General features: G+C 44.5%; 1 protein-coding gene across 2 annotated transcripts; it reads left to right on the top strand.

Moving 5' to 3' along the window:
- Nucleotides 1–5,525: 5,525 nt before the first annotated feature.
- LOC134406354 (apoptosis regulator BAX-like) lies at nt 5,526–13,213 on the top strand. Of its 2 annotated transcripts, XM_063137727.1 has the most exons (6): nt 5,526–5,649; nt 7,247–7,301; nt 7,606–7,788; nt 8,213–8,345; nt 10,318–10,410; nt 13,033–13,213. In XM_063137727.1, the coding sequence occupies exons 1-6, from the start codon at nt 5,595–5,597 to the stop codon at nt 13,066–13,068; spliced, it is 555 nt and encodes a 184-aa protein (XP_062993797.1). In that variant the 5' UTR covers nt 5,526–5,594; the 3' UTR covers nt 13,069–13,213. The 2 variants fall into 2 exon arrangements, with proteins under 2 accessions (XP_062993797.1, XP_062993798.1); XM_063137728.1 differs by lacking the exon at nt 13,033–13,213 and having other exon boundaries at nt 10,281–10,365.
- The last annotated feature ends 1,206 nt before the right edge of the window (nt 13,214–14,419 follow it).

Here is a 14,419-nt window from a genome sequence, read left to right as displayed (position 1 = left end):
TATCTATTTCAGCAAGTGCCAAAGGGGGCTGTTGGAAAGATTCTCTCTGGGTCACATTCAACAGCTAATCAGGAGGAGTTGAACTTACAAATAATGATAAACGGTCTTGCTGTACAGGCAAACTCGAGAGTTCAGTTCCAACCCCACCTTCTGCCCCATATTCCCTCACTTCAGTCACGGTGCAGGGATGCCCCTGCTAATCTGTGATCTTCTGAGAAGGACGTGAAGTTCTTGGCAAAGGTTCCTTAACAGCTTCAAAACTAGCCAGAAGTAGTACCAGTACAATTGATGGTTGCTTAGCAACCATGAGGCCTTTCCCTACTCCATCCATCCTCCCTGTATTCTACTTCAGGCTGGCCTGGGGCCTTCAGCCATGGCTAGTTTTGCTTACGAGGGGATGAGGAAGGGATACTTGAAAGAGGCAGCCCATGTGGGTGATCTGGCCAAAGTCATGTGTCTTAGCTGGGCTTCAAAATATTTTTAACTGAGCATATTTCTGGAGTTTGGTGTACAACACAAGAGATCCACAGCCTTGGCGTACAAGAGCTGATGTTGAATCCCAGGCGCAGCAAACATTGATGACATTTGGCTGTGATGATGCCTCTCTTATACTGTACTTGGAGGCGGGGGGACAGCACACATTTGTCTTACAGTTGGAAGTTTATTCATATCTCTCTTTTCTATGCAATTGCAGCATCCCCCCCCCCCATACGCAATAGTTTCTACGCTTTTTTTTTTTAATGAAATCTACCTTCCCATTTTATAATTTTTTAAAAAGAAATATTTGATACATCTTTTTGGATCTGTTAACTGTGAAGTTACCATTTTCTTCTTGGTTGTTTTTGATGATGTGTGGAAATTAAAAGAAAAAAATGGCAAAAGTGTAAGTCTAAGAGTTGTTTGTAAAGAGGAAATGGAGTGGGGAAGAAAAGGAAATAATCCAACTATAATCACAAATTGGGTCAGTGCATATTATTTTGGAGGTACACATAATTCTGCACTTCAGAAGCATGGAATTTAGCCAATACAAATTGGCTTTTGGGGATCTATATGCTTCTAGTCCTCATTGCAAAGACGATGGAAGGAAGGGAAGACACCAACGTAGGAACAAAAGAGATTGTTGTCCCCTTAACCAGGGATTTAAAGGCCCGCTTCCCCGGCACGTTAATAGCCAATCAAATACACGAGGCTGGAGAATACACTTAATCCATTTACTTCCGATACTGCAGTATGGGGGTGCTCTCCGGTTCCACAAGATGGAGGCACCCAGAACAAAGGAATCTCACAGTATATATAGGCCCTGACTACAAGAGGGTGTTAGTATCTTTCTAACCCTTCTATTGGTCAGTTCTGGATTAGCAAGTTAAGTTACATTCAATTTTCAAGTTAAGGTGCACAATCTCAATGAGTCATAGGTTACATTCAATGCTCTATTGGTTGAAAGATTTTCCCTTTGTCTGCTAGGACCTGATGTCCACCATTAAGGAATACAAATCTGGCATATAGCCACATGTAGCCACCCTTTGGCAGAGAAGCCATCTTTAACCTTTGGCACATTACATTCATTAGAGAGATGAAATATCTCTCTGGGGGCATCAAGATGAGATCTCCACATTGCACTTGAAACTATACTAACGCCTAATTCATTTTTGGAATCTTTGGAGAGAACTGAGTCTATCTTATGAAATCAGTTCCCTGAAGAAGAGATCTTCACCTTGAAATTAGTTGGACAAAGACGCATGTCCTTTGAGCTTTCAGCAGACAAAGCGGACTAGAGAAATGATGAGTTGCTGGACACTTGTGCAAATCTGCATCCTTCCACCCTTTTATTTCCAGCTACTTTTGTGTTTGCCAAGAGACACTGCAAATCCACCCCCTCCCCAACTTGTCAGATTTGTTAGATTTGCGCAGTGCCACAGGCAGGGCAGAATGTAATTCTGGGAGTACTTTCTCTTGGCTTTTGCCACCCAAGTATTTTCTATATTTACAGCAGAATGAGGTGGTAGAGTCTTGGGATGGTAGGATGGCCTGTACCACTTACTGGGCCATTGTCAACTCTTGCTGTCTCCAACACCTGGTCCAGAAGTGTGACAGAATTACACATCCCTTCAAAGAAGTCAAAGCCAGATCAGGGAATCCTACACTGGAAATAGGCAGCCTCTTCTGGTGGGAACTTTGGGCTTCTAAGGAGAGTTTTTTTAATTACTGAATTTCTCATAGCACACCAGCTGTTTCCTTTCAGCCAATATTGGGAATGATAACATTGAGGATAAGGCTATCAATGGCTACTTGTTGTGATGCTTGTACATTACTTCCAGGAAGCATTGTGCTTCTGAAGGCCAATTGCTGAGGCGCACAAGCAGGAATGTGCGCTCATGTCCTGCTTGCTGGATTTCCATTGGGGCCACTGTAGGAATTCAGTGCTGAACTAGATGGGCCTTTGATCTGATCAAGCACAGCTGTTCAGATCACCGTTTTGAGATAAAAACAACAAAACTTGGGTGGGCAGCACTCATTATCTTTGGACCCCATCAGTCAGCCCTATGGCCTCAATTCTTTGTCTTCTCCATTCCACACAGTTCTTCAAATCATGAGCTCCCTGAAAACAATCATTTAGGTGCATTTAATCTCAACAATTGAAGTGCTGTCTTTTGTGGTGTTTTGTCTGTAATCTCTGATGAAGCCCCACTCCCCCTCTGAACCCACCATGCAAACTTGGTGTAGAAAAAAATTGGAACCATTCGCTGGTCTTATTATTTAATTTCATCTCAATACCACCCAATAGTTGAAGTTCTCTGGATGATTCACAAAAGTTAAAACCACCTATGGAAAACCTTACCCATTTGCTAAAAGCAGTTGGAGGATAAGCAAAGGTGGAAAGGTTTCAGGCAACTTGGGATCCTTATAGATGGAAGACTCCTAACACTACTTACTCAAAAGGTGTTGTGTGGCTATTCTATGTTCCCCACCTTAACAGATTTTCTGTGTAGATGGACAGTTACAAATGGAAGATAATGTCTGGGCCTCCAATAAAATGTGAATGAAGCACAGTAATTGCGCTATAAAAGCCTCACCCCAGTACCACTTTGCGTAAAATGTGGAGTGTGTGTAGAGTGTAGATAGATATTAGAAACACATATTTTATTTTAGAAATTCAATATAACATCAACATATACAGCCTACAGGTCCTAAACATATTTTAGGATCGTTGTCCCTGATCATACACTTGCTGTATACATTTTAACCTCTCTTACAACCATGAAATGATAACTTCTCAATTATTAGTCTTGTTATTACACTCAAAAATATAACTGCACACTTGGTGGATGCTAGTCTGTAGACCCTACATTAATGTATGTAATGAAGGGGAACCACATTTCTAAAAATGACTCCTGCTTGATCATCTCTCAGATCAATAGGTTATGCTAGTGCTTCAGCAACAGCCACCTCCCAGATTTTCAGAAATCATCCCTTCACAGTGTATCCTATTTTTCAGTTTCCAGTATCATGCTATAAACATTCTTGCCACTGGTGGTAATAGCAAAATTAGGACTTTATGTAACAGCTGCTTTGTGTGTCATTAAAAATAGGGAGAAGGGCTAATAATGGGGTGCATTAGTGAACAGACCTGGCTTTGCATAGGGGGGGAAGGCAAAATTGAGGGGGGGGGGCGTAACAACTTGTCTCTAAGAGGCAAAAATTAGTGATAAAACAGTGATTTAAGCAGCCTTCCTCAATCTGATGCCCTCCAGATGTGTCTGGCTACAATTTGGGATTATGGTTGTTGTAGTCCAACACATGGAGGCCACTAGGTTGGGAAAAGTGGAACAATACATACAAGATTTGCTCAGGACTCCGTTACTTTTGTAACCTGTTACTCCTGTATCCTTTTTTAAAATGTTTTTATTGTAAAAAAAAAATTAAAAAAGGAAAATAAAATAAATTGTAGCTACATAGACTTGAATATATCCATTTCAATGCATGCATATGAAAAGCGTGTGTTTGTGTTATATGAAAAGATGGCTGTCTAAGAATTATATGTAAACCTTAATATAAGCAGGCCAGATATCCAAATAAGTATCTATTTCAAGGTGGCATCTATATGCCACCTGTTCAAATGCTGAAAGCTTTGTTAGGTCCTCAATCCATTGCATTATAGCAGGTGATTGTTTATCCTTCCAATGTTGTAATGTCAGTCTTTCAGCTGTCAAAATGATGCCACTGAGAATCCATTTGTGCTGACCATACATTAACTCCCAGGAAACAGATTTATAATTCAAGAGGGTATGCACATCTGTAAATATTAAAGAATGTGCCAATACAAGGTTTATCCATATAATAACCTCCTCCCCAAAAGTAGCAATGTTTTATTAAGACCCATTATTTGGGAGTAAGTAATGGGCCATGCTATGGCAGCCGTATAGAACAGCCCTATAAATGCCTGCTGAGAAGCAAGCTCTGTGGAGTTCAATGGGACTCCCAGCCAGGTAAGCATGTATAAAATGGCAATCTTAGAGAGGAATCCTGTGTGAGATTATTTAGAATTTAGGCCTGTAAACATGAACAGATAGACTGCTCTGGGCAGAGGACAAATGGGTCATGTCGTTGGGAAAGGGTAGTTTAGCTTGGTGTCCTTATTATGCCCAAATTTGGTGCAATATTTGGAGCTTATTACATCAGGATCTCCTAGTAATGTGTGACTGGTGAGTTTGGTTGACTTACCTCACTTGGAAGCTGCTGTTCTAGCCCGTTTTGCGCAATATGAACTATGTGTGGAACTGGTATCGGAATGCAGTTTCTTTGAACATTGTGTGGCTTATTGCACCCCTGCCATGGAGTTATGTGTGACTGGTGAGTTTGGTTGATATCACTCGTTTGGAAGTGGCTAGGGTGACCATATGAAAAGGAGGACAGGGCTCCTGTATCTTTAACAGTTGCATAGAAAAGAGAATTTCAGCAGGTGTCATTTGTATATGTGGAGAACCTGGTGAAATGCCCTCTTCATCACACCAGTTAAAGCTGTAGGAGCTATACTAGAGTGACCAAATTTAAAAGAGAGCAGGGCACCTGCAGCTTGAACTGTTGTGATGAAGAGGGAATTTCACCAGGTTTCCCATATATACAAATGACACCTGCTGAAATTCCCTTTTCAATACAACTGTTAAAGATACAGGAGCCCTGTCCTCCTTTTCATATGGTCACCCTAGAAGTGGCTGTTCCAGCCATCCCATTCTGTTCCGGATGTTGTTTTGGGAGTTATGGGGTTAATGGTGATATAATATTGCAATGGTTTTAGTCCTAAAATATTGTTCTCAAGTGTCACTAACACATGCCACTGGTTTTGGCATGAGTGTGTGTTTTTAATATAAAGGGGTCGTTCCGGCTTGTTCCGTTCAGTTCCATTCCGGCTTTTACACCGTCCCAAGAAAAGGTCTGTGTGTATGAGTTGAAGTGAAAATCAGAAAGGAAATTCTGCCTCGTGTGCCTCTTCCAAGCCACTTTCTTTCTAAGAGCGTGCGGGCTTCCTCGCACTCCGCTCAGTGCGGAGAGGGAGGTGTTTGTTTTGGGGCGAATCGGCGGACCGCTTGATCGGAATGGCTGCAGAGGAGACGGGGGGCTGGCAAAGTGCACTCTCTCTCGGAGGGGCAGGTAGAAGAGGGGTCAAAGAGTTGGGGAGGGGGTGAGAAACAACTTTGGAGGGGGATCCCGACGAGAGAAACAGGAGCGGGAAGGGTGGCGTTTTCCAGCTCTACTTTCATTTTTCAGAAGTTGGATGCGCAACTAGCCGTTGCCTCCCTCCTTGGACTTCAGCTCCCATGATTCCGAGCTAGCATGGCCAAGAGTCCAGAAGGCTGGGAACTTTAACCCAAAACATCTGGAGGGCACCAGCTTGGAGAATGTTGAGCTAGTGCATAAAATGAAGCCTGAGAACCTGTGCACACTTAGGGCGCAAACTCGTGCACAGAAAACAGGGGAAATAAGTCCTGCAGGATGGGATTGCGTGCCCAGGAGAGTGTTTTTAGTAAACCCCGTTTAATGCAGTCGGATTGTCTTCGGAGTAAACACGCCCAGAATTGCGATCTCAAAGTGCTTTGGGGCAGTGGCGGCAGCAGAGGAGGGGTGGGGTGGGGTAGCAAGCGCCCTCCGAAACCAGGGGCTTGCCACCCCAGTTGCTGCCAGAGCTGGCTTTACCAGGAAGGTTCACCCAGGCAAGGCAGCCAAGGCACGGCCAGGGTTAACAGTTAGCCTTGAGGATGCCTATTCAGGCTATACCTGTCGCCTTTGTTGTCGTTCTCCTCCTGGGGTTTCAGAGGAGCGAGAAGTAGCCACATGGGCCGGGCTTGCGGCTGCCTGCCTACCTTCTGGAAGGCAAAGCTCAGCTGTTTTAGCCACTGCAGTGACCTGGGCAACCTCTCCTCTTCGGCCTCATAGAGCCCTTTCCCCTCACTTAGCACCAGGCAAGCCCAGTTGCTGGTTAACTTCTGCAAATAATCACCTACACTTTCCAACTACTAGTAATAGTATTTTTATATTCCATCAAGACTTGTTAGGGGGCTATTAGCCAGACTTTTTAAAATGTTGTTACTTAATCCCTGTAAGGCTCCAGGCTGAAATTAGGAGTGGGGGAAGAATGTGTGGGAAGGGGATGTGTAGAGCTTTCCATCCATTGGTGCTCTCACGCACACCCTTGCCCCAAACCCTCCCATATTTTCCCCACCGCCTCTTCCATGTTTTTTCTTGCCATGGAAAATCTGTTAGGAGGGGAAGGCGGAAGGCCTTCTGATTTTTAGTGCTTGATCCTGTCCATCTGGAAGCATGCTAGGTCACTCACCGTTTTATGAACATGTAAGGAGAATCACACAGGCACTATTTTTTCCCAATTGTTCAAAAAGAAATAAATTTGCTTTCACTATTTTGGCCACTTGGGCCCTTTATTTTATTGATATTTGATACAAATAAATAATGCTTTCAATATTAGATGACCTGTCTCCCTAAGTTCCCCTCAACAGAATATTTCCAGACATGGGCTTATGATGTGTGCGTGTGTGTGTGAGAGAGAGAGGAATTCTGGGGTTTCAGAGCTGGAAGGAAATAGTACCTGGATTCCTGGGATCTCCACAAACTAGGAAGAGGAAAATATAGGAAGTAGGGGGAAAAGGAAGAGGTAATCAGGAGCTCAGCCCTCTGTGAACAGAGTTTTGGGAGATTAAGGTCTCAAACTTCTTATCCTCTCTCTCTTTTCAAGGAACGTCTGAGAACCTCTCGTATATCCTTAGAATTGGAAAAGCCCTGCTCCTTGGGTAGGCAAAACTTGCAATCTGCTTGGGATATTGCTGGTCCCCGAGTCCTTAAGCATGACTGAGGTGTTCTCGCACCTCTGACCCCTTTTGCCATTCTCTCGAAAGAGCAAACCCCAAACCAGGAGGGACTTAACTCTAATCCCCCAACCACCACTTCATGCTTCCCCCTAGTCTAGCATCTCTGCCAACCCTGAGCCTCAAGCCTTTATTTTCCTGTCTCCCACCCAGAAGCCCTGGTTTTTGCCCTTCCTTTTCAGACTACATGCAGGCAGACCTTTAACATGCTTCTGCCTTTCTCTTGCAGGTTCATCAAAACACTCTGGCAGCAGCACACAGCATCCCATCCTCAGATGATCCCCGTGGAGCAACCTGGTGGGGAAGACGCAGCAAGTGGGGAGGATGTGCTAGATACTGCCCAAGTCACCTCGCTACAGGAGCGCATGCTCCGTATATTGCAGGAGCTCAACAGTAATCAGGAAATTGCTAGGTATGGAGATCACAGATGAATCTGCTGATGTGAGCACAAGGTTGATATGCTCACACACTCATTTTCACACTCATACACGCACTAGATGTTTCTGGGGAGAGGGCCTTTTTCATGGTGGCACCCAACTGATTTCCCTCTCTCCCTCCCTCGCTCCAGGCAAAATATGTCCTGTGTTTCTGTGCTTTTAATGGTATTCGAGGCCCTTTTTTAGCTGCTGTTTTTGCTTCTTTTATCTCTGTTGCTTCTTTGTAGTTTTGCAGTTGTGTTTTGTTGTAAGCCCCATTGAGATTGTGTACGGTCAAACGGGGAGTATATAAAATCTGAAAGTAAGTAAATAAAATAAAATATATACCCTGAGCTCTACCAGTTCTTGCTGAACTTTGATTTTCTCACTCTGCTTGTGGTTGCCACTCTCTCCTTGCAGGATGGCAGAAAGTGTCACTGGTGACAACCCACTGAAGACCCTGGCTGGGGTGGCCGAACCCATGTTTGCTACAGGGATCAACTGGGGTCGGATTGTTGTCTTCTTCTACTTTGCATACAGAGTCATTGCCCAGGTAAAAATGGGGAGACAGAGGATGCACGGACAAAGCGGGTTGTGTTGTTGTCCCAGAAGGTGTTGGGTGGGTGCTTCAAAATTGAACAGGGATTGTCAGATGGATTTTGGAAGATGGCTGTGCCTCTTACTCCAACAAACTGTGTTCCAGGGGCACGTTTAAAATTTGGGCCCCATCTGCGTTCATTTGAACTGGGGAACATGCAGGCAGTTGTAGCCATGTCTGTCACCCATAAAGCTTGCTGGGATAACTTGAGGCAGTCACCAACTCTTTGCTTAACCTACACCACAGGGTTGTTGTGAAGATAATGTGTGGGGAGGATAATGTGTGGGGAGCTCAACATCTTGAGCTCCTTGGAGGACCAGTGAGATCCAAAAGTAATTGATTAAATAACTATATAGAAAGGAGAGCTAACACGCAGACCTGCCTTCCCCAACTTGGTGTCCTCAGATGTGTTGGACTACAGCTACCATGGTGGGCATGCTGGCAGGGGATGATGGGGGTTGTAATTCACCATCTCTGGAGGGTTGGGTAAGGCTGCCTTAGACTCTAGGTCTTGGAGCAGGGGTAGGGAACCAGTGGCCCTCCAGATGTTTTTGGACCCAACTCCCATCAACCCCAGCCAGCCTGGCCAGTGGTCGGGGTGATGGGAGTTGTAGTCCAACAGCGCCTGGCCTCAGGTTTCCCATGACTGCCTTAGAGAGAGGGTTTCTGTTTTGATAAGGATCTCTGTTCATCCTGCATGTCTGTCCCTGCCTTGTGGTAACATGTAGCCTGCCTAGGTCTAGCACTGCTGTGGGCAGGCAGATATCCTGTTTGTTTCCTGTGAAACCTGCTAGGTGGCAGGATATGGAGCCTTCCTCAGGGCCTTTTGCTTCTCGGAGGCCTCTGCTAATGTTAATAGCCCCAGAGCAAGTGTGAGGTAACCAGTGTCCATTTTGAAGGAGATATGGTTGTACAAAACATCCTAGGTAAAAATGTAGATGCTCCCATTCCACATCTTCTCTCTCTTTCTCTCTCTCTCTCTCCCACCTCCTGAGACATAAAGGAAATGTATCCTTTAACCATTAGGTAACACGACCCAATTTGGCTCCTATGGCCTCTTTACATAACATGCCACCTAAAATTAATTTCTAGCCTTATGGATATAAGGGCTACCAGGTTATCTTTATTTCTGCTCTCTACAGTGGATCAATTAGTTCATAGGCTTTAATGGAGAGGGGAAAGCCCCCCTGCCAAAAACAGCAGGAGGGGGTGAAGTCCACCCCTCACCAAGCTCCCTTAAGGCAACCATCAGGGATGGGAAGAGAGGGAAAGAAAAGTCAGAGAGAGAGAGAGAGAGAGAGAAGCCAGAGTGAGCACTCATGCACACACACAAAAACATATGGGAGGGGCGCTCCCAATATTTTTGTGATTGGCCCCCACCCCCCTACAGCACCCAATTTGTGGTGGTGCCCAGGGTCCATTTTCAAACACCAAATGTGCTCACAGGTCCAAAAAGACTGGAGACCTGGGACCTATGCAATGATGGCTGTGATCCTTTGCACCTTTACCTGGGAGTAAGCTCCATTGAACACAGTGGGATTACTTCTGAGTAAACATACCTAGATTGCTCTGCAAGTCTGGAATCTTTTGAAGTAAGTTTCATTAAACCTAGGCTATACTTCTGCCAAGCACCTCCCTTGTTAACTCTGCTTACTCAAAAGCAAATCCCTCTAAGTAACTCCCTAGTAAGTGCGTTTTGGATTACAGCTGAAAACTATTACAATTGGTTTTTCTGTCGACTCCTCCATCCATTTTCTTCTTCTTATACTTTGCCTGAAGAAGAGTTCTGGTGAACTCTAAAACTTGCTCACTGATTTGTGATGTTTTGGTTACATGATTGTCTTACATTGCTGTTAAGTTTGGATTTTTTTCTTTTGTCTTTTGAATCAGCACTATTACAACACTGTCTTTCTTTCTGCAACCTTAGTCCAGTTCTGATTGGTTTAGCACTGTGATGGATTGGACCATGACCTTCTTACAGAACCGACTGGCTGCCTGGATCCAACAGCAGGGGGGCTGGGTGAGTGCATATGGGGCAGCAATCCAGGCCACATGCTTCTCTGGTAGGGGAGTGAATTATTCCGCATTATAGCCATTGCTTGGGAAGCAAGACTTACCACTTCTCAGGAAAAAGGGTCCTAACTGAATGGCAGAGCTCATATTTTTGTGTACATGAGGAACAAACCAACGTGGTATAGTGGTCAGAGCGCTAGACAGACTTGGGAGACCTGGGTTCTAGTCCCCACTCGGCCATGAAGCTCATTGGGTGACTTTGGGCCAGTCACGTACTCTCAGCCTAACCCACCTCATAGGGTTGTTGTGAGGATGAAACAGAGAGGATCATGTACACTGCCTTGGTTCCTTGGAGGAAAAGGCAGGATATAAATGGAAGAAAATAATAAATTATATGTGTTCAATACCACCATCTCTACCTCCTCTTAAACAAGAGGTAAGGAATCTGGGGCCCCTCCAGATGTTGGACTCCAGCTACCAACTGCCCCAGCCAGCATGGCCAACAGTCAGAGATGATGAGATTTGTAGTCCTAGCAACATCTAGAAGGCCAGAGGATCCCCTGACTTGAATTAGAGAATCCCAGGACCCGGAGAGGTACTTCCAGTCAGAGTAGAGAATGTCTGGGCCAGCTGGAAGACTTGCTCGGCTCAATAGAAGGCATTGCCCACTCCAAAAAGGAGCCTCCTTGATTTCTACTCACTGACCCAACTTTTCCATTTCCCCTCAATCACATCTCTCTTTTGGATTTGCCTGTTGTTGTGTCGAATGGCTGCTAGACACTACAGACCAGCCTTCCCCAACTGGGTGCTTTCCAGATTGGACTACAACCCCCATCATCCACAGCCAGCATGATGGATGTTGTAGAACAACACATCTAGAGGGCACCAGGTTGGCGAAGGGGCTATCACAGATCATGTTGGGTGCCTGATGGATTAACTTTAAATCCGCTCATGGTTGTTTTCCAACCGAACCAACAGGGGGCAGACATGCCATATCTGTCCAACGAGGCCCAGTCTTCTCCACAGACCTTTCTAGAACATGATACTTCAACCCATCAACTACTAGGGAGTGTTCAGCATTTCAGAACATGGCTATTCTATGGACAACTCATGTTCTCTGAAGCTGTAGGCTGGGCACACAAGTACTGTGTGGGGTATCCTGAAATTTTCGTTTTTCTTTTAAAGGGCAAGTCTCTTAAGTTCTTAAGGCTGTAAACGCAGGCTTGAGAAGTGTATGAGAAATGCTTGGGTGAAATACTAGAAGCTGAGAGATTACCACAGGATTTCCTGTGATCACTCTGTGGGACTTCTTAGATACGTGGCCTGTGGAAGCAGGAAAAAATATATGAAAATAACATACACAGATTTATGTAGGGGGCAGAATCCAGCTTTCTTGGCACAGAAATTTGATTTTTAGACAAAAATTTGGTTCCCCCGCTTTTAGCACACAGATTATCACACAGCCCGTAACAAAATCCCCACTGTGAATAGACATGGTTTTCTCTCCATGCTACCAAAATTTATTTCTTTATTACATTTATATCTCATCTTTCTGCCAAAATTGACACTCAAGGTAGCTAACTATAGTAAAATCCAAGTAAAAACAGAAATATGATTACAATATAAAAACGAAAACACAATTAAAACAGAACAGGTTAAAAAGCACAGTTAAAAACATCAATGAAAGATGACAACAACACCTAACTAGTGAAAATCTCCTTCAACAGGAACCCAGCTTAAATGCCAAAGGCCTGTATGAAAATAAAAAGGCTTTGCCTGCCATCAGAAGAACAGGAAAGGGAGTTAGCTTAACCTCCTTTGACAGGGAATTCCAAATCCTACAAAGACCCACAGATACCAAAGAGTATTGTTCCTTTCATTTTTATGTCATAAAGGGGGTCCACAGAGTCCTTGGTCTGAATATGTTTTGTCCTCAATTTTCCCTCACTGGAACTTCCAAGGGTTTGGCATAGGTGGGATTTATCCTTCTAAAGCAGGGGAAGGGAACCTCTATCAGGCTGGGGTCCAAATTTGGGTTGAATTTAGGCCCCAGGAAGGCCAAAGTTGGCTCATGGATCTGAGGTTCCCCATTCCTGTTGTAAAGGATCAAATCCATCTTTTCCCAGGTCATGCATAGGCATGAGAGATACTGTTCTATATTAACATGCCCTGGCAATGCTGACTGAGGATGATGGGACTTGTAGTCCAACACATCTAGAAGGTGCTAGGTTGGGGCTGGCTCCTGTACACCATCCTATCAAGTGCAACTGATCTTCTAGACCATGAGTGGGAAATAAGCATTCTCCAGATCTTTGGGCCTATAGCTTCCATTAGCTATGCTGGCTAGGACTGATGCAAGAGCCATGCCGAGGAGCTGTATAAAGCCCTATTAATGAACCAGTTCAGCTACCAACACCAGTGTGGAGCCTGGATTCAAAAAAGCTGACAACATAGATGCAACCCAGCCTCAGCCTCAAATCTTGAGAGTGGGACTCTTCATGGATCAATCTGTTAAAGTTGCAGAATAACGCATTGGCCACATTTATATACTTTGTCTCCTGCCAATATAAGTATCTTGGTGGCTTGAATTGACACTGAAATACCTTCATTCTTGCTTTTTGACTTGCAGGTTGCTATGTTTAGCTACATCCCATCTTCAATATAGAAGTGTGGAAGGAGACTGTGGAGCATCTTTGGCAGTTCAATCAAATGCAGTACAGGGAAAAAAATTCAGAATTTTGCAGAAAAAAATTCAGTTCCTCTTTGGGAGGATTGTGCCTTGATCAAAATAATAAGGAAGTGAACTGAAACATTTAGTTATATTCTCTCTCTGTATGTGTGTGTGTCTCTTGAGAACCAGTGTGGGGTAGAATAACCTCCAAACCTAGCCCGCTTCCAGATGTGTGTTTATTTTATTATTTATTTACTAGCAATACTCATGCACCACTTCTCATTTGCACAAATCCCAAAGTGGTTTACAAAAGGATATAAGAGATGCACCATGGTACAATACCCATGCTGGATAGGGAGGATGGGAATTGTAGTCCAACATATTTGGAGGTCACCAGATTAGGGAAAGGCTGGGAGAGAGGAATGTGTGTTGGACATGGACTGAGGAGGTATAGCTTCAAATCCCCTTCAGTCACAAAACTCTGGAAAATCTTCAGCCAGTGCTTCTCTCTCATTGTCTACCTTACAGGGTTGTTGTGAGGCTCAGATGAGATAATCTCAGCTCTGCCACCCTGAAGGGTTGGATATAAAGGTAATAAGCACATGTTCAACAAAATACGATCTCTGAAAACTCCTGTCCCATTGCAGGAGGGGTCTCTTGTCTGTAAAGGTGTTGAACCTTTTTCAGCTTAAGGGACAAATTCAATTTCGGATAAGCTCTTAGAGGACCACATTCCAGTAGTGAGGAAAGGCAAAATATGGCAGAACCAAAATCAAAGGCAGGGCCAATTTACCAGCATATTTTAGCTTAAAGCTCTTACTGTTACTAAGTCTTAGGTGAAGAGTTTCAACCATTTGGAATTTGAGAAAAACCACAATAGCCAGGAAACCACAAACAGCTGACAGTCAAGGAGAAAGGATGGGGCTATTGGAAGGAGGCGGGGCCTGGGAACCCTAGAGGGTTCGATTTGGCCCATGGGCTTGAGATTCTGCACCCCTGATTTATTGTAACAAGTCCAGTGGAGGCTGGTGGCTCTGATGTCAGTGGGGTGGTAAATCTGCTCTGGGTTTCAGTCAGAACCACTCAGAACTCAAACGGAGCTATCCAGAAGTTCTGGCTGAAACCTGGAGCAGATTCACTGCCCCACTGATATCGGAGCCACCAGTCTCCACTGGTCGTTCTCTCTCTCCCCCCCCCCCCCTCTTCCTGTAGTTTCAGCTTCTTTGCCTGCCTCTGTGGAGGCTTATCTGGCACTTCTGTTCTTGATCATATAACCAACCCCTTGGACTATATTAACATTAAAAATGAGGGGCTGGCGGGTCAGTCTTGTTTGGAACTCACCCTT

This window comes from Elgaria multicarinata, chromosome 11 (assembly GCF_023053635.1).
Source record: "Elgaria multicarinata webbii isolate HBS135686 ecotype San Diego chromosome 11, rElgMul1.1.pri, whole genome shotgun sequence".
Lineage (NCBI taxonomy): Eukaryota > Metazoa > Chordata > Lepidosauria > Squamata > Anguidae > Elgaria > Elgaria multicarinata.
This window is presented reverse-complemented; position numbering and strand designations above follow the sequence as displayed.

Excerpts from the sequence above, each read along its gene's own strand:
- LOC134406354 (XM_063137727.1), top strand. The coding sequence starts at position 5,595 with ATGGCTGCAGAGGAGACGGGGGGCTGGCAAAGTGCACTCTCTCTCGGA. Across the intron at positions 7,789-8,212 it reads AGTAATCAGGAAATTGCTAG|GATGGCAGAAAGTGTCACTG; the intron begins GTATGGAGATCA and ends CTCTCCTTGCAG. Across the intron at positions 10,411-13,032 it reads TCCAACAGCAGGGGGGCTGG|GTTGCTATGTTTAGCTACAT; the intron begins GTGAGTGCATAT and ends TTTGACTTGCAG.